General features: G+C 39.8%; 1 protein-coding gene across 1 annotated transcript in view; it reads right to left on the bottom strand.

The window, feature by feature from the left end:
• LOC118013139 (centrosomal protein of 126 kDa-like) overlaps positions 1-17,722 on the bottom strand; it is a 21,593-nt gene extending 3,871 nt beyond the window's left edge. Inside the window, exons 1-2 of the mRNA XM_035008779.1 lie at positions 17,359-17,722; positions 13,724-13,843 (exon numbers count right to left, since the gene is read on the bottom strand). Coding sequence (XP_034864670.1) covers positions 13,724-13,843; positions 17,359-17,486 — 248 coding nt within the window. The 5' untranslated portion in view covers positions 17,487-17,722. The remainder of the gene's footprint in view (positions 1-13,723; positions 13,844-17,358) is intronic.
• Positions 17,723-20,852: the final 3,130 nt, after the last annotated feature.

The raw sequence follows: 20,852 nt of genomic DNA, 5'->3' as shown, positions 1-20,852 counted from the left end.
ATCACTACACGGGATACGGTGACACGGTCACAATTCCATCACTACACATGATACGGCTACATAGTCACAATTCCATCACTACACGGGATACGGTGACACGGTCACAATTCCATCACTACACATGATACGGCTACATAGTCACAATTCTATCACTACACGTGATACGGCGACATGGTCACAATTCCATCACTACCCGTGATACGGCTACATAGTCACACTTCCATCACTACACGGGATACGGCGACACGGTCACAGTTCCATCACTACACGGGATACGGCGACACGGTCACAGTTCCATCTCAACACGGGATACGGCGACATGGTCACAATTCCATCACTACACGGATACGGCGACACGGTCACAATTCCATCTCAACACGGGATATGGCGACACGGTCACAATTCCATCACTACACATGATACGGCTACATAATCACAATTCCATCTCAACACGGGATACGGCTACATAGTCACAATTCCATCACTACATAATATATAGCTACAGAATCACAATAAAAATTGAAGTATATGTCTTCCGCAAAGACATATAGATGAATAGAATACAGAACCTAGACATAGACCCACATGAATATGCTCAACTGCATTCTGATGAGGGGGTCCGAAGTCTTACACCTTATACAAAAATTAACTCACAATGAATCATGGACTTTACCATGAAATATAAAAATATAAACTTTTAGGAAACAACAGGAGAAAATTTCTGGATCTAGGGTTAAGCAAAGAGTTCTTAGACTTGACACCAAAGCACAATGGATAAAAAGAAAAGCAGATAAACTGGACTTTATAAAAATAATAAGTGTTGCTCCAGGAAAGACCCAGTGAAGAAGATGAAAAGAGAAGCGCCAGAGTAGATGTTACCTGCAAACCACCACGTCTGACAAAGTATCTAGAATGTATATAGTTCTCTCACACTCAAAACTGAAGAAGCAAGAAATCTGATTAGAAAACACAAAAGACATTAACAGAAATTTCATTAAAGAGGGTAAGCAGATAGCAAATAAGTGCATGAAAAAATATGGTACCTCACTAGCCATTAAGGAAATGAAAATTAAAAATACAATGAGATATTACTACATACCCATAAAAATGGCTAAAATAAAAAACATTAACACCACCAGTGCTAGTGAGGATGTGGAAAAAGGGGATCAATCTGACAGTGTTGGTGGGCACAGTCACTCTGAAACAGTTTGACAATTTCTTAACACACTAACAGGCAACCACCATATGATCCAGCAATTGTACTTCCAGTCATTTATCCAAAGAAATAAAAACTTATATTCACACAAAAACCTATACATGAATATTTATAGCAGCTTTATTCACAGTAACCCAAACTGGAAATTAGCCAGCTGCCCTTCAATGAAGGAGTGGTTAAACACACTTTGGTGCATCCGTATCATGGAAAACACTCAGCAATAAAGCAGTATGAACTAGGGATGCACACGACAACCTGGATGAATTCTAGAGTATTCTGCTAAGTGAAAAAAGTCAATTTCAAAAGGTTACATACAGTATGACAGCATTTATGTAACACCCTAGAAATGAAAAAACTATAGAAATGAGGACAGATTAGTGATTTCCAGGGGTAGGAGTGGGACGGAAGTGGGTGTCACTTTAAAAGGGCAACGTGAGGAATCTTTGTGATGATGCAAATGTTCTGTATCTTGACTGTAAAGATGTCATTATTCAGGTTGTGAGACTGAACTATAATTTTTGGGGGGGGGAACTGAGTAAAGGGTACTATGGGATCCCTATTATTTTATTTTTTTTACAACTGCTTGTGACTCTATAATTACCTTAAAATAAAGACTTAAATTTATTTTTTTAGTTTTTTTAATTTTTTAAAAAGATTTTATGTATTTATTTGAGAGAGAGAGAATGAGAGAGAGAGAAAGCACATGAGAGGGGGGAGGGTCAGAGGGAGAAGCAGACTCCCTGACAAGCAGGGAGCCTGATGCGGGACTCGATCCAGGGACTCCAAGATCATGACCTGAGCTGAAGGCAGTCGCTTAACCAACTGAGCCACCCAGGCGCCCCAAGACTTAAATTTAAAAAAGAGAAATTTCAGCTAACAGTGAAGAGAAAATCTTTAATAGATAAATGCAACAAGCTTACCTGTCAGGCTACTATTATGAACTAAATAAAGCTTAACAGCTCAAGGGCAGAACAGCAAGAAAACAGAATAGAATATTTGATGCTTATAATAATTATCCTAGGGCATAAAGGAAAACTCAAACAATATGTATTATAATCTGGATAAAGGATCCCAGAAATATGCACTGTAACTTAGAAAGATTTAGTTAAAAATATTAAAGTTTGCTGAATTGTACAAGACTGTTGAATCACAGATCTGTACCTCTGAAACAAATAATACATTATATGTGAAAAAAAAAAGAAGAAGATGATAGCAGGAGGGGAAGAATGAAGGGGGGGGAGACGAACCATGAGAGATGATGGACTCTGAAAAAAAACTGAGGGTTCTAGAGGGGAGGGGCTGGGAGGATGGGTTAGCCTGGTGATGGGTATTAAGGAGGGCACGTATTGAATGGAGCACTGGGTGTTATACACAAACAATGAATCATGGAACACTACATCAAAAACCAATGATGTGATGTATGGTGATTAACATAATAATAAAAAATATTAAAGTTTGCGTAACCCATAAGTATTCCCTTTCTGACAACGCTCTTCATGTACCACCCACCCCTGACCTTAGATTCCTACAGACCCTACCCACTCAGTCACAGCCCTGTCTGTGTGCTCGTGCTCTGCGCAGGTTAGTAAAACAACTGTCTACTTGTTCTCTCTGCCTCCAGCTGCTTCTATCTCACCTCCTAACCCTTTGCTGTAACGAGCTAAAATATAAATCTGATTATGACACTCTCGGATTTTCCTCCTTCAACAGCATCTCCAAGTACTAAGGATAGGGTTTAATTTCTTTAGATTGGCATGGATGTTATGAAATGTCTCCAGCCAACTTACAGCTTCATCTTCTGACACTCTTCCACATTTTCCTGTGTAAATGACATAAAATTTTTGTCTTATATTTCACGACATTAAACTTTTCCACATAATGTCCTCTTTGTGTTAAACACTCTTACCCCTCAGGACCCCGGATAACTCCTGGTCATCTAATAAGACCTTATTCTCCCCGGACTTCTTCTCTGTCCTGCAGCGTGTGAGTGTGCGCCCACCGAACGTCACAGGCGACTGTCACAGTATTTGGTGCACAGCACTGTCATCCTTTATTACTTCACAAGTAGTAATTTCAGGGCAGGAATCATGCATTTTATTTTTTATTCTTTAGTATATGAAATCTTTAAGTCTCCCAGCATATATTAGTTTAGTGAGTAAATGGTTGTCCTCTAGAACATTTTTAAATGGTCAAAGATTACTTGTAAATATCCTAAATTCCTTTAATTTTCTATTAATATATTATGCACAATATACCCCTGGATATTTACACATACTGACATATGACCTTATTTGAATCTATGTATATTTTTTAGCTTACAGTATATACCACATGATAAACATGATAAATATGACACTGCTTAAAGTATAATTCCTTCTTATTTATTCTAAGGGTACATATTTCTTGCTTCATGGGAAACTTCAAACTGCATCATTTTCACAAATAGATATTGCAGATACCCCATTATTTCATAGGTAATTTCCTTCTGCCTTTAGGGTATTTTTTTTTTTTAAGATTTTATTTATTTATTTGAGAGAGAGAAACAGCATGAGAGGGGAGAGGGTCAGAGGGAGAAGAAGGCTCCCTGCTGAGCCGGGAGTAGGGTATTTTTTTTTTTAAAGATTTTATTATTTGACAGAGAGAGACACAGCGAGAGAGGGAACACAAGCAGGGGGTAGTGGGAGAGGGAGAAGCAGGCTCCCCACTGAGCAGGGAGCCCGATGCGGGGCTCGATCCCAGGACCCCGGGATCACGACCTGAGCCGAAGGCAGATGCTTAACGACTGAGCCACCCAGGTGCCCCATGCCTTTAGGGTATTTAAGGGATCTTTTTTATTATAGATTTTAGTGAGTCTTCCAAAGTGCTTGCCCCTCATTTATTACCTGGGAGTCTTTCTTCTCTTTATTTGGGCAATTTTCTGTATTCTGTCCTTTTCTCTCTTATTCTGCTGGTTAGTTACACAGGAATTTTATCTGATCATCTGAACTTTTAAGTCTCTATGCTTACATTAGTATTTTAAAACTATCTGAAGGTTGAGTTGGGTTCAAGATAACAGCCTAGCAAGATCCTGAAGCTCCCATGGACACTCCTCCCATGGACACAAATTCACAACTACATATGGAATAATGGAATGAATGGAGCCTCCACAACAAAGGATAAAAGGACAACATCAATAAGGGAAAGAGGCAGAAACACAAATTTGCTAGGGACAACGACACCCCAGTTGCTGTTGGTCACAATCAGAAGGGATATAAAGGTATGCAGTGTTTCCCTGAGGAGTAACAGCTTCCATCTTCATACCAGGGGCCGCAAACCTTACATCCTGCACAGGAGAGATGAGCCCCAAAACACTGGGCTCTGAAGATCAACACAGATTATGTTCATGAAAACTTTAAAACTGTAGGGAACAGAAAACTCACTCTTAGAGGGCTTTTGCAAAGACTCAACACCAATCTGAACCGCGCACAGACAACAGGTAAGAGTGACCCATTTACGAACCTTTAAGTGTCTGCCAAAGGGGTGGGAAACAGTAGGCACTCTCCCCTGGGACTGGAACAATGGCAGAAGCCATTTTTGCTGTCTCAGCTGACCTTACTAACTCCAGCATGGGGAGCAGCCTTTTGGAATTCTCCCTCTAACCTGCTGCTAGCAGCAGTGGGCGTGTCCCCCAAGAGCTGTGCCCACAATGTGTGCATGGTCAGGAATGGGTTTCACAGCTGGGGTCAGAGGCCATCCCTGCTGACACACTGCGGCAGTCACAGCTGCTTCCTGGAGCCAGACTGAGCTCCTGCCCTGCCCACGAGTGTGCAGAGCGCCAGCCTCACCACAGTAAGAGTGCACACAGCCCACACAGGGGATAGTTCCTGAGTGCCTTGCTCTGGTGGCCAGGGGAGACTGTGCTTCTTGGCCTTGTAGGACACCTCTTACACGAGGCCACCCCTTCAAGACTGGGAGAGGTTGCTGCCTTACCTAAATATATAGAAACAAACACAGAGCATTAGGAAAAATGAGGAGAAAGACAAATGTGTTCCAAAAGAAAGAACAAGATAATAACTCAGAAAAAACTAAATGAAATGATGATAAGCAATCTACCTGATAAAGAGTTCAAAGTAATGGTTATAAGGATGTTCACCAAACTTGGGAGAAGAATGGATGAACATCAAGTAGCAAACGGAAGTTGTAACTGAACTGAAAACCATACTAGAGGGGCTCAACAGCAGCCTGAATGAAGCAGAACAAATCAGTGAGCCGGAAAACAAAGCAATGGAACTCACACAGACTGAGTGGCAAAAGTAAACATGGATTAAGAACAGTGAAGATGGGGCACCTGGGTGGCTCAGTCAGTTAAGCGTCTGCCTTCGGCTCAGGTCATGATCCCAGGGTCCTGGGCTGGGCTCCCTGCTCCATGGGAGGCCTGCTTCTCCCTCTCCCACTCCCCCTGCTTGTGTTCCCTCTCTCGCTGTGTCTCTCTCTGTCAAATAAATAAATAAAATCTTAAAAAAAAAAAAAAAAAAAGAACAGTGAAGACACCATAAGGGACCTTTGGGACAAGAGCACACAGAATAACATTCATATTATAGGGAGCCTAGAAGACAACAACATACAAAAAGAGCCAGAAAAATTATCTGAGAAATAATGGCTGAAAAATTCCTCAACCTGGGGAAGGAATCAGACACCCAGGCCCAGGAAGCCCAGAGAGTTCCAGATAAGATGAACACAAAGAAATCCATACAAGAAATATTATAATTAAAATGGTAAAAGTTAAGGATAAAGAGAGAATCTAAAGGCAGTGAGGGAAAAACAATTTGTTATTACAAGGGAAACCCCATAAACTCTCAGCAGGTCTTTCAGCAGAAATGTTATAGGCCAGAAGGGAGTGCCATGACATAAATTGAAGGTGCTAAAAAACAAAACAAAACAACAACAACAAAAACACCTTTCACTTGAGAATTCTCTACACAACAAAGTTATCACTCAGACTTGAAGGACAGATTTAGAGTAAAAGGAGTTCATCACTACTAAACCAGCCCTATAAGAAATGTTAGAGAGATTTCTTTAAGCTGAAAAGAAACGGCACTAATAAGAAAACAAAGAAAAGTAAAAACCTCACTGGAAAAGGCAAATATATAACAAAGGTAGTAGATCAATCACTTATAAAGCCAGCATGAAGGTTAAAAGACAAAAGTAGTAAAATTAATTAAAAGTACAATAATTAGTTAAGGGAAACAAGATAAAAAGATGTAAAATATGTCATCAAAAATATAGGGACACCTGGGTGGCTCAGTCAGTTAAGTGTCTGCCTTCAGCTCAGGTCATGATCCCAGGGTCCTGGGATCGAGTCCCACATCGGGCTCCCTGCTCCGTGGGGAGCCTGCTTCTCCCTCTGCCTCTGCCTCTCTCTCTATCTCTCATGAATAAATAAATAAAATCTTAAAAAAATATATATAAAACATGGGGGGGTTACAAAAAGGTAAAGCTTTGGAATGTATTTAAAATTAAGTTGTTATCAATTTAAAATAGACTGCTATTTACATAGGATATTTTATGTGACTCCCACAGTAATCACAAGGAAAAAACTTATAGTAAATACAAAAAAAAAAAAATAAGAAAAGAATCTAAATATGACACTACAGAAAGCCAAACCACGAAAAATGAGAAAAGAGAAGAAAGGAACAAAGAGGAACAACAGAAATAGCCATAAAACAATTAACAAAATGGCAATAAGTGTACATTTATCAATAATTATTTTAAATGTAAATGGCCTAAATTCACCAATCAAAAGATAGAGTAACTGAATAAATAAAAAAAACAAAACAAAAAACCAAGACCTATCTACATGCTGCCTACGAGAGACTGGCTTCAGAAATAAGCACACAGGGACTGAAAAGTAAAGGGATGGAAAAAGACATTCCATGCAAATGAAAATGAAAAGAAAACTGGAGTAACTATACTCATTATCAGACAAAATAGACTTTAAAACAAAGATTGTAACTTGAGGCAAAGAGGTCATTGCAATAATGATAAAGGGTTTAATCCAGCAAGAAAATATAACATTTATAAATATATACGTACCCAATATAGAAGTACCAAAATATATAAAGCAAATATTAACAGAGCTAAAGAGAGAAATTGAGAACAATACACTAATAGTAGGAAACTTGAAAACCCAAGTTTCATTAATGGATAGATCATTCATACAAAAAAAAATCAATAAGGAAACATCAGTCTTCAAAAACACATTTGATGACATGGACTTAATATACACAGAACATTCCATCCAAAAGCAGCAGAATACACATTCTTCTCAAGGGCACAGAAAACATTCTCTAGAACAGATCACATGTTGGGCTACAAAACAAGTCTCAATAAAGTCAATAAGATTAAAAGCATATCAAGCATTTTTTCCAACCATAATTGTATAAAACTAGAAGTTAATTACAAGAAGACAAATGGGAAAACTATAAATATGTGGAGATTAAACAGCATGTTACTGAGCAACTACTGGGTGATAGAAGAAATCAAAGAAATTTAAAAAAAAGCCCTTAGAGAGAAATGAAAACAGAAATATGACATACCAAAATCTATATACAGCAAAAGCTATTCTAAGAGGGAAGTTCATAGCAAGACAGGTCTACCTCAAAAAACAAGAAAAATGTCAAACAATCTAACTTTATACCTAAAGGAACTAGAAAAAGAAGAACAAAGTCCCAAACTAGTAGAAGGAGGAAAATAATAAAGTTCAGAGCAGAAAGAAATGCATAGAGACTGAAAGGACAATAGAAAAGATCAATAAAACTAACAGCTGGCTCTTTGAAAAGATAAACAAAATCAGCAAACTCTTAGCTAGACTAACTAAGAACAGAAGGGAGTGAGGACTCAAATAAATACAATTAGAAATGAAAGAGGAGAAATTGCAAGTGACATTACAGATATATGAAGGATCATACCAGATTACTAGGAGCAATTATACTTCAACAAATTGGAAAATCTAGAAGATATGGATACATTCCTAGGAACATACAATCTTCCAAGACTGAATCATAAAGAAATAGAAAATTAGAACAGACCAATTATTAGCAAGGAGAATGAATCAGTAATCGAAAATCTCCCCCCAAACAAAAGTCCAGGACCAGAAGGCTTCACTGGCATATTCTACCAAATATTCAAAGATTTATTACGTATACTTCTCAAACTCTTCCAAAAAAATTGAAGAGTAAGGAAAGCCCAAACAATTCTACAAGGCCAGCATTGCCCTGATACCAAACCAGACAAGGATATCACAAAAAAGGGAAACTAGAGAATATCCTTGATGAACATAGATGCAAAAATCATCAACAAATTTTAGCAAACCAAATCCAACAATACATTAAAAGGATCATATACCAGGATCAAATGGGATGTATTCCAGGGATGCAAGGATGGTTCAACATCTGCAAATCAATTAAACTGATTCATTACATTAACAAAATGAAAGATAAAAATTATATGATTATCTCAATAGATGCAGAAAAAGCATTTGACAAAATTCAACATCTATTTATGATAAAAACTCTCAACAAAGTGGGTAAAGAGGGAATGTATCTAAACATAATAATAAAAGCCATATAGGACAATCCCACCACTAACATCATAATGGTGATCCTCTGAGAACAGGAACAAGATATGGATGCTCAATCTTGATGCTCACTCTTGGCACGAGTATTCAACAGAGTACTGGAAGTTCAGGCCATGGCTATTAGGCAAGGGGGAGAAAAGGCATTCGAATCAGAAAGATAGAAACAAAACTGTCACTATTGCCAGATGACAGGATACTATATACAGAAAACCCTAAAGAATCCACCAAAAAAACCATTAGAATAAATAAATTCAATAAAGTTGCAGGATACAAAATCAATATACAGAAATCCATTGCATTTCTATACACTAATAATGATGCATCAGAAAGATAAATCAAGAAAACAATCCTATTTACAACTGCATCAAAAAGAATAAGATATCTGGCAATAAATGTAATCAAGGGGATGAAAGCCCTCTATACTGAAAACTATAAGACACTGGTGAAAGAAATTGAAGATGCAAATAAATGGAAAGGTATTCTATGCTCACAGATTAGAAAAATTAATATTGTGAGAATGTCCATACCACATAAAGCAATCTACAGATTCAATGCAATCCCTATCCAAATACCAATGGCATACTTTATAGAACCAGAATCATTCTAAAATTTGTATGGAACCACAAAAGATCTCAAATAGTCAAAACAATCTTGAGAAAGAACAGAGCTGGAGGTATCACACTCCCTGATATCAAACTATACTACAAACCTATAGTAATCAAAACAGTATGTTATTGGTATAAAAACAGACATACAGATTAATGGAACCAGATTGAGAACCCAGAAATAAACCTACACATATACAGATAATTAATCTCGGACAAAGAAGCCAAGAACAATGGAGAAAGGACGGTCTCTTCAATTAATGGTGTTGAGGAAACGGAACAATCTCATGCAAAAGAATGAAATTAGACCACTGTCTTACACTATACACAGAAATTAACTTAAAATGGATTAAAGACTTGAATGTAAGACCTAAAGCCATACAACTCCTAGAAGAAAACATAGGCAGTAAGTTCCCTGATGTTAGTCACAGCTATTGTTTTTTTGAAAGCTAAGGGAACAAAAGCAAAGGGAACAACAACAAAAAGCAAAAATCAACAAATGGGACTACATGAAACTAAAATGCTTCTGCACAGCAAAGGAAACCATCAACAAAATGAAAAGGCAGCCTGCTCAACTGCACACCATATACCTGAATCTCAAACCATATATTCAATAAGGGGTTAACATCTAAAATATATAAAGAATTCATGCAACTCAAGAACAAGAAAATGAACAACCTGGTTAAAAATGGGCAGAGGATCTGAATAAAAATTTTTCCAAAGAAGACATACAGATGGCCAACAGGCATATGAATAAGATGCTCAACACCATTAATTATTAGAGAAATTCAATCAAAACCCCTATAAGAAATCACCTAACAGAATGGCTATTATCAAAAAGATAAGAAATCACAGGTATTGGAGAGGATATGGAGAAACGGGAACCTTACCCACTGTTGATGAGACTGTAAATTGGTGCAAACACTATGGAAACCCATATGGAGATTCCTCAATATATGAAGAATAGAACTACCATATGACCCAACTATTCCATTTCTGGGTATTTATCTGAATAACATAAAAAGAGTAATTAAAAAATATATATACATTCTTATGTTCATTGTAGCATTAATTACAATAGTCAAGATATTGAGTGCCTATTGATAGATGAATGAATAAAGAAGATATATTGATACATTGGAATACTACTCAGCCATAAAATATACTGAAATCTTGCCACTGCTGACAACATGGATGAAACTTAAAGAGTATTATGCTAAGTGAAATGAACCAGAAGGAGAAAAACAAATGCCACATGACTTCACTCATATCTGAAATCTAAAAAAAAAAAAAAACAATTGAAGAAACAAAATTAAACTTTAAAAAAACTGAGGTTCCTTTTGCACACTTCTTAAAATCTACTTCAATTTCTTTTCCTTATGAAGTCACACTAAATCAGATTGCCATTTCTAAAGTTTAATAACAAAATTTTTTTTCTCCTGACACAATGTTTAATTATCGGTACTCAACCAGTTATGCTCGTTCAGTAAATAAATGCCTGTTCAGTTACTGACCAAAGATAGTTCCAAAATTGAAAATTAAAAAAAGGTAGGAAATAGTTAATTTCTTTAGGTGTATGTGTATCTTTAGATCATTTGGTCCTTTGGTCTACATAGCAGCATATTGGAGAACTTTGTGAGGATGTGCTCCAGTGAACTAATAATGTTGTCAAACCAAACAAAAGTGATGCTATGGGAGGCAAGAGCAATAAAGGGAAGCCCCAGAATGCCAGTTATGCACTAGGCCTAAAGATAACCAGTACATACTGGGGCAGTATCTACTGAAGGTAGGGGTGAAGGTAGAGGTCCTGGGAATAAAATAAAGGGGATTCCATTCTACAGATACTGAGAGAATGGAAAACTCGAGAATGTAATAAAAACATATAAGAAAAATACTGGCAAATAGAAAAGCCAAGCAGTAGTAAATAACAAGAAAATTAAAATGTGGGCGCCTGGGTGGCTCAGATGGTTAAGCGTCTACCTTCAGCTCAGGTCATGATCCCAGGGTCCTGGGATCGAGTCCCACATCGGGCTCCCGGCTCAGCGGGGAGCCTGCTTCTCCCTCTGACCCTTGCCCCTCTCATGCTGTTTCTCTCTCGCTCTCTAAAAAATAAATAAAAACTTTAAAAAAAAAAAAAAGAAAAAGAAAATTAAAATGTGTGTGATTTGGGGGCGCCTGGGTGGCTCAGATGCTTAAGCATCTGCCTTCAGCTCAGGTCATGATCCCAGAGTCCTGGGATCGAGCCCCGCATCGGGCTCCTGGCTCAGCGGGGAGTCTGCTTCTCCCTCTCCCTCTGCCTCTCCCCCTGCTCGTGCTCTCTCTCTGTATCTCTGTGTCTCAAATGAATATATAAGATCTTTAAAAAGAAATGTGTGCGATTTTAAGCAACTGATGGCAATAAATACAGAGAACTTGATGCTGTGAACATTCTCCTTTGAAAACTATAGGGGACACAGCACTGTTAATGTCAAAATGTAACTCACTAAGAGTGGAAGGACAACGTCTCTGCTTGTAAGAAAAATAGTTTTTTTAAGAAAAACTGTGTGACCATAATGTGAATAGACAGCATAAACTTAGATGATGTAAAACATAAATAGATAGATAATGGCAAGGCCAAAAAGGCCATGATGATAGACATATTTTGAAATTCAGAAGTGCACAAATAATTTGGTCCCCATTTAAAAAGTAAAATGATTAGCATTTAAAAAGAAATTTTTACGTGTCTTACACAGCACTGCAGGGTAACAGAAAAATACAAATTATATTGGAAAATGTTCTGCCTCTTAGAATTTTAAAGCAAAATTTCTCTTCTTTCTACATCAGAATTCCAGGGATCTGTTTGTTTGTTTGTTTTTTAAAAAGATTTTATTTATTTTTTTGAAAGAGAGAGCACAAGCAGAGGGAGTGGCAGGCAGGAGCCCAGATGTGAGGCTCCATTCCAAGACCCCAGGATCATGACCTGAGCCAAAGGCAGATGCTTAACCGACCGAGCCACCCAGGCATCCCAGAATTCTGTTTTTTTAATGAGAAAAGTGTTTGATGAGAGAAGACAGGAAGGCACTTTTACAAAGTAATTCAGTTATTAGAAAACACACAACTGACAAATAATACTTACTAATCAACAAAATAAACTAAATAAGGAAGAAGCACTATCGGTCAGAGAGTGTGATAAATATTTTCCACGTTTTCAACTATTCCTAATATTACCTTTTTGCTCTACGTAACAATCCCTTGAAATAGATGTTATTAATTCCAATCATAACTGAGAAACTGAGGCTCAAGGAGATTAAGTTGCTCTAACTCATGGAATGGGGACTTAAACCTAGATCTCTGACTCCAGAACCCATGACTGATTCAACATATGACTGTGCATCTTTATTGAACACCTGTCGTGTGCCTTTTATATGCCCCCAGAGACAAGAGGTAGGAAAAAAACAGTAAGACACAAATACAAAACAAAAAACAAGCTTCATTAAGTAACGTCAACTTACACCAGACAATGAAAGAGTTAATCTAAAGAGAAATATGATGCCAGAAAAAAGTTACAGGTAAACAATTTTGTATTCCCCAAATGGGATTTGCAACACATGCTCAATGATGTAGTTAATACACTCTAGGGATTTGCTATTGATGTATTGACGAAATACAGACAAGGTAGCAAAAACATTATTAACAATCTGTATAAAAAACAAAATCTAATCATTCAAAGAAAGCTTGAAAAATGTTAAGCAGTGACTGGACGGTTCATACTGTTATTTTATTGGGCTTCCAGCTTAGAAAGCTTTCTTTTTTTCATGGTAGTCACTTATAATATTCTTTGCATCATATTTCCACCATTATTTATATTTTCCCCCATTTTCTGATTGGATGAATGAGCATAGCTATATAGAAAAATTATATAGAAGTGAACAGTAAATTAAAATCAAATTACATTCCATTAGAGACTAAACACTAATTAGTAATCTTTTAATTTACCGTAAATGGATACAGAAAACAAAGAAGATAGCACATTTTGCAGCCATCCTATGACACTGTGATAAGAAGTTCTATGACAAGAAAAGACTGCTATGGTCCCACTCAGTGGAATGAGTACACCACCACCTTTGTGCTTTAGGCAGAAAAACAATAAGAAAATTTATGAAGGCACACAAATCTTGATCAGTGTTTTACAGATAAAGCAGTGTCATGACTTAGGTTCATAGTTCATAAAATGCTACAAAGTAGAGAAACTATTAATTTATAATGACTTTGAATTTCTACACTTTTGAAGAAAATACAATTACTTACTTTTTTCTCCGGTTTGATTCCACAAAATATTTACGTGCTCGATTTCGACATATTTTTTGTTGCTGCAGTAATATTTGACGCTCTTCTTCTAAATTTTTCTCCAGATGGATTTTCATATCTCTAGTAATAGCACAAAGTTAAGGACAATGGCTTATATCTCCAGTGGATGAATGTCAGTGCTATCTGATAAATATAATCACAGCCTCATACTAAGGATAATGATTTTTTGTGGAACAACTAATAGGTGTAGTCATTAGCATCAGCATGTGACCAGCAAATATTCTGTGTAAAAAAAAAAAATCTGATTTGGTATTAGAACTGAATATATATTTCACTTTCCCTGGGGAAAAAAATTGTACTTTTAGACATCATGAGCTCAGATAAGGAGACTACATATCTTTTCATTCATTATGAACCTCATAAAACCTAATAAAGGCAAATCTGATTGGATTTCTCATTCTTTGTTGTTCCCTTAAAGCTCCCTGTCACATTCCCGATAAATTCTAAATCTCCTCACCTAGTATATAAAGCATTGTAATCTGGTCTGTTTTTTCAACTTCAGTTCTCAACACTTCCCTGCATGAATCCCACACCCAGACACACGAAGATACTAACAGAACAAGCCATGACACATCCACCATCATCTCTCAGCAAATGGTGGTTCAGGACCACCTCAAGCCGTTCCCGTCCTATTTTCTAGGAGAAAACCCTCACTGAATGACCCGACACCTCCATGACTACAACCTATGAGTACATGTCTCCTCCACATTTCTGTAACTCCAATGCCTGGCATGGTACTTAAAATAGAAAAATGGCTTAATAAAATCTCGCTGAACAATTCCCTTGGAGAAATTTTTCAGTAGATATACAGGACAAAAGATATATACATTTTTTATAGCTCTTTGTGCCTTATAGACAAAAATAGGTTTCTAGAAGGGTTACACAAACTTACGTCATCAGAAATATATGTATGTAAGTTTCAAAACCTCATGAGCATAGGATAGTACTTTTTTTTTTTTCCCTAGAAAGACCATGTGGAAAACCATGATTTATTATATATGTATTAGCAAAATAGACTACTTTCCATGTATGATTACTAATTTTTATTTTCCTCTTTGGTGAACTGTTAGCTCACAGTCACTGGCCATTCATCTATTGAGAACTTGATTTAAAAAAAAAATCAATTTCAACAAATTCAATAGAGATAGTGTAGATATTAATCCTCTACTGTAGTGTTAAGTATTTTTCCCAGATCATTGTATTTATACAATTTTTCCTTCCACTGAAATTTTATTAGTCATCTTTGAAATATTTTTCCCTTAAAATTTCTTTCCTTTCAAAAAGTAAAGTTACTATACTTCAAACACATGAAAAATATGAAATTCTATTTTCTGTCAGTATTCTTTTACAATTTCATATTTATATTTTATTAGTTTAAGTTAATTTTGGAACGTAATACCAAGTGTGACTCAAGGTAGAGATAGTGAACTTAGACTATTCTTTTTAGAGGTCTGAATATGGACACAGGAGATACTAAAGTTAAAAGGGTTCTTATGATCAGAGGGTTTGATTGTTAGTTTAGTTCGTTTTAAGGATAGCCAAGACCTGAGTGTGTTTATAGGCTGGAGGGAAAGAATGCCATTACAAGTTGAAAGTAAATCATAAGATGGGATAATTTATAATCCAGGGGTATGAAGGAGGGGGGAAAAAGGCTATATGCTAATAAGACACAGGTGAACAGACTCATCTTCTACAGTAAAAGTGATATCCCATCAGTGAGCCTGGAAAAAAAGATGGGTTTGGGGGCAGGGGTGGTGGTTGGTAGTATGTGGGTTTGTGTTGTTGTTGAGGAGGGACCTGAGAGCCTTCCTGGTGTCTATTGTCTCATGATGTAGTAAGACAGTCTACGGAGAGCTGAGGGAAATGATAAAGATCTGGCACAGGCATTAAGAGGAACAACAGAGATCCCTGTTCTTGTTCAGGCAAAGCTGGAAACCATTCATCTGTGTGGAGCCAGTCTGTATTGTTTTGTGACTTTTCTCTGACAGCATTTTTATTACTCGGGTGAAAGAGTAGAGAAGTAGGACTCTAGTAGTTATTGGGTGGTTGAGGCAGAGGAACAGGGGTGCAAAGGACCAAGGATGCCGGTGAGAGAACATGCGTGGGTAATCAAGAACAGGGTATAAACCAGGTAGAGAAGGGACAGGCAAGGTGGCTGCTAAAATAAAATGAAAGGGGAAAAGAAGAGATATTTATGAGAAAAAAAAAGAGGCACAGTGTGAAGGGAACGAGAGACCTTTCACCTTTTTTTTTTTTTTTAAAGAAAAGTTTATTCTATTTCTATTCCAGATTGAAATGATAGAAATTTAGGTAATTTTAATTAGATGAACTTTATAGGGTTTTGTTCTTTCATAGCCTTTAGAGTCAGGGGATTCTGACTTGAGAAAGAAAACATCTTCAACAGAAAGCTGGATGTTTCTGAGTATTGAATTCACATTCAGAAATTACATGCAGAAATTTTACCAAGGCACTTGCTTATTTTCTGACTAAAGTTCTTTCATTTGTTCTCCCTCCCCCCATTTAGTTATTTGTTCAATAAATTTGGGCTCCTACTCTGTAATGTATCCAATGGAAAACATCACAGACACTAAGAACTTTCAAATACTTCCAAAAGGTACTTAAGCGATTTTCCAATTAGCAATATAATGATATTCTTGATCTAGTGTCATAGTTCTTACCATGTCCTCTATCCCAATTTAAACTGATGTATATATATAAGCTGGCAAAAGACAGATATGTAGATACCTTTTACATATAAATACACTCACACATATTAGCAGAAGTTGTTGATTTCCTTAAAGCCTCTTGGGCATCTACTGAAATAGTCATTCACAACTTTCTTAATTTCAACCACAGAGGCAGTATTTAAGTATGTTTTTAGTACTATATTTCTTTACAGGAAACCATTGTTACCATTCTGGAATTAATGTTTAGTTTTGTTCCTTTGAGCTGCTGCTAATTCTATTCACAAATACTTTCTCCGATGTTTAATCAGTGTTCCTACTACATCAATTTAAAAAAGGAAGTCTACAACCATTTCTTTCAGGAAAGGGATGGAAAGATACAGTCTTGTCAGCGAGCCATTGACCCTCCTTCCCCACGTTCCGATTTAGAGTAAGTCAGGGTCAGCGTAACAGGACTTCAGTGTGCAGGAAAATACAAGGTCGAGGGGACAGAATCAAATCCATACAGAAGGGTCCCATCCCTTTCGGAACACACGTCTGAGAGCGCAGTTTTGGGGGCCGGCCCAGGCCGGGGTGAAGGACGGCTCGCCGGGAGGCCAGCTGCAGGAGCCGCACGGCCAGGGGAGCTCCGTCCACACCTGCGTCCTCGCTGTCACGGGGTCTGCACCCGGAACCGCCCGCACCGTCAGGGCCTCCGCTCGCGCGCAGCTTCTCGGAACCGGGGGCCGAGCGCGGGGGTGGGGACACGGGCAGGGCCCGGGGAGCCCCCACCCCACCGCCCCACCGCCGGGGCGCACCCCCGCGCCCGGCCCGCCCCACGCCCGCGGGCTCCCAGGGGCGAGGGGCCCGCCGCCCACGCCGCCACCCCGGCCACCCCCCCGGCAAGGATACAGGTCGGCGACAGGCCGGCAGCGCCCGCGGCCCACGCGGGGGCTGCGGGGGGCTCCGTCGCGGGCGTCCGACCCCTCGGGGCCCCGTCCCGACACCGCGCTCCGGGCGCCAGGCCTCCAGGCCAGCATCCTTCACCTCAGCGCCGCCTCCCCGCCCGCCGCTGTCGCCTCCCTCATGGCAGCCCCGGCCGCCGCCTCTTCCTCCCCCCACTCCGTCTCTCGGGCCTCGCGTCACGGGCGCGGAAGGGGTGGCCGCGGCAGCCCCGGTTCCCGCGCAGCAGCGATGGCGGCTGTGGCGGCTGCGGCGGCGACCTTGCCCGGCCCCGGCGGAGGGGGCGGTAGCGGCCCCGCCGACGCCGCCGCCATCTTGGCAACCAACGGACGCCGCGTCCTTGGCGACGGAAACCGGGGCGCCGGGGCGGGGCGGGGCGGGGCGACGCCCGGGCAGCCAATAGGCGGCGGGAGCGGGTCCCGGCGTCCGGGAAGCGAGTGTGCGCCGCAGCCCCGAGCTGCGTGGCGTGGGAGCGCCGGGCGCGGTCTTCCGTCCGCGGTCCTGAGGAGCGCGTCCTGGGGGTGCTGGGGGATGGGAGGGTGGCCACGGGGTCGTTCGGGGTGGGACGGTGGGCGTTGGGGCCCCCCAGCGGAGCCCCCGAGTCTTGTGCGGTTCGAGCTGGAAGTCTTGGGGCAGCGGTCCCTTCCCGCAGCTTGATGAGGTGGAAATTTCCCTTCCTCTGCGTTGTCTCACCGCCCCAGATGCTGGCCGGTCCCTCTCTTTTTTTAAAGATTTTATTTATTTATTTGACAGAGAGAATGAGAGGGGGGAGGGTCAGAGGGAGAAGCAGACCCCCCGCCGAGCAGGGAGCCCGACGCGGGACGCGATCCCGGGACTCCGGGACCATGACCGGAGCCGAAGGCAGCCGCGCAGCCGGCTGAGCCCCCCAGGCGCCCCCCTCTGCGGTCTCTTCCTCGCCCTCTCGCTGCCGGGAAGGCCGGCCTTTCAACAACTCCCGGTGGTGCCAGGTTCTGGCGACAGCGCTCGCCGCGTCGGGGCCTGGGAGGAAGTCCAGATTTAACTTCAGGTCTCCCGGGAGAGCCTGCCCAAACCCATCACCGCGCTCGGGTTGCTGCAGGAGCTGTGCGAACCTGGATGGATTTCTGAGCCGTTGATGAAATGGCTTTGCGAGTGAAACTTTGAAAAAAAGGCTGGACATTTTTGTTGGAGCTCAGTAAAAAAGTACATACGGATTCCGACTGTGTTTCAGCCAGGGTTTGTGTGTGTGTGTGTGTGTGTGTGTGTGTAAAAACTCCCAGACTGGAAGCAGAATGTACAGGCCAAATAAAAATCACTCACCCAGCATTGAAATGTCTCTGCCTTTGTGAATTAATTCGTTCATTTTTGGAGTGCAAATAAACTTTTCCAATTGGAACTATTTAAGACAGTTTTTGCAAAGTTGGATGCAGGGATCCAGATTGAAATGTCATCTGGTGACTGAGATTTTAAAGTGCCACAGCAAATCCAGTTTTGATTTAACACGCGAAGCACATAAGTTTCCTTCAGGACAATGCCAAGAAGATAGAATATATAATTTTGGCAAAGAAAGGCTAAATGGACCACTAGCTATCTTGGCAAGTTTTGGACTGGCCTAGCCACAGTGTCGACCTTGATTCTGTTCCCATTGCTATCATCAAAAGTCTGTTTCTCTGGGGCCTATTTGAAAGAGAGTAAGAAAAGCAGGCTGTGCAAAGTGAGAAGATTGTAGTTGCTGTTGGGAGTATTTAGGCTTAGACTTCCTCAAAATCTAACTTTCGCTATCTTATTAGTTTGGCATTTTGAAACTCCTAGGCACCTTCTTGCTTTGCATGGACTATTAGCATTAGGAAGCACGGCTTGGTTTCTCAAGTGCCTAGAAATGCTCATTCATATTAATCATTCTTCATTCAAATGTTGCTTTGCAATGATGACCAAGAAGAAAAGAAATTTTAAGCACAGTGCTGTTACTTTTTCTAAATCACAGGATCTGTTTTTTTTAAACCTTTAAATTATTTCTTCAAAATATTAATCAGGTTTCCACCTTTATTGAAGTTGTATAGTCCCAGGTTCAAAAAAAAAAAAAAAAAGAGGCTTTAAGATTAGATATTTGGATAATAGATAATTTGAGGCAAAATTTATAAACTTTTTCTCTTGACAGGAAAGTCAAGTATGATTCAAGCAACAAAAAAGAATATTACACTAAAGTCTCTGTATTTTGTCAGAAGAGACATCTGTATTAGATATAATGCTTAATTCTTTTGCACTTTAAAACCACAGTATAACATATTATATACATGTTATATATTTTTATTTTACAAATATTTTATATATTCTTTTAATATATATAATTCATTCTTTTATTAAGGAAATGTATATTGAGCACCTAGTATATGCCAAAGACTTTCTAGCTGCTGGGGATACAATAGTGAACAAAACTTCAAAGACCCTATGCTCATGAAGTTTGTATTTTTCTTCCCCACCAGAATATATTAGGTAGTAAAAAGCACTATGAGGAAAAATGGAGTAGTGTAGGGGGGTAGAGACTGATATAGTTCTATTTTAGATATGGTGCTTAGAGAAAGCCCCTGATTAAGGGAAATTAGAGCAGAGTCTAAATGAAGAAAGGAGGTTGCCGTTCAGATAGTTGGATGAAGAATATTATAGGCAGAGGGTGCTGTAAGTACAAAAGACTCTGAGGGCAGAACTATATTTGATGTGTTTGTAGACCAGCAAGAAGACACTGTGACTAGAACAGGTTGAGGGAGGGAAGTGTGCTAATACACAAGATTGGAGAAATGCTTTGGGGACGTACCTCAGATTTAGCAGGGACTGATACAGTTTTCAAGAAATCAATGTAAAATCCAACCTCAAATGAAGAGGAAGCCGTTGGAGAGTTTCGAGCCAGAGCATAGTATGATCTAAGTTAACCTTTAGAAAGAATCACTCTAGCTGAGGTAGGGAAGCTTAGACTATAGTTGATAAGACTAGACACGATGAGGCTAGTTTGAATGTTGTTATAGTAGGTTAGGTGAGAGATCATGGAAGCTGGGAGTAGGATGGTGGTAATTGAGGTGGTAAGAAATGTTCAGAATTTTATTTATTTTTAAAGATTTTATTTTTATTTGAGAGAGAGAAAGAGAGCATAAGTGGGGTAGGGGCAGAGGGAGAAGCAGGGCCCCCACTGAGCCAGGAGCCTGTGCGGGACTCCATCCCAGGACCCTGGAATCATGGTCTGAGCCAAAGGCAGTCGCTTAACCAACCGAGCCACCCAGGTGCCCCAGAAGTGTTCAGAATTTTAAACCTTGAGCCAGTAAGAGGTATTGGTGAATGGCTGGGGCAAGTGGGTAAAATGGTTGTGTTTCAAGTGAGTGAAAAAAGAATGAAATGTGACTCTATGATTTGGGGCTGGACCAATTGGATGACAAGTATTGCCATTTACTAAAATGGGGAGGAACAGGTTGAAG

The sequence above is a fragment of the Mirounga leonina genome, unplaced genomic scaffold (genome assembly GCF_011800145.1).
Source record: "Mirounga leonina isolate KUSES-001 unplaced genomic scaffold, KU_Mleo_1.0 Mir_153, whole genome shotgun sequence".
Classification (NCBI taxonomy): Eukaryota; Metazoa; Chordata; class Mammalia; order Carnivora; family Phocidae; genus Mirounga; species Mirounga leonina.
Note: the sequence above shows the minus strand (reverse complement) of the source record. Positions and strands in the feature narration are given on the sequence as shown.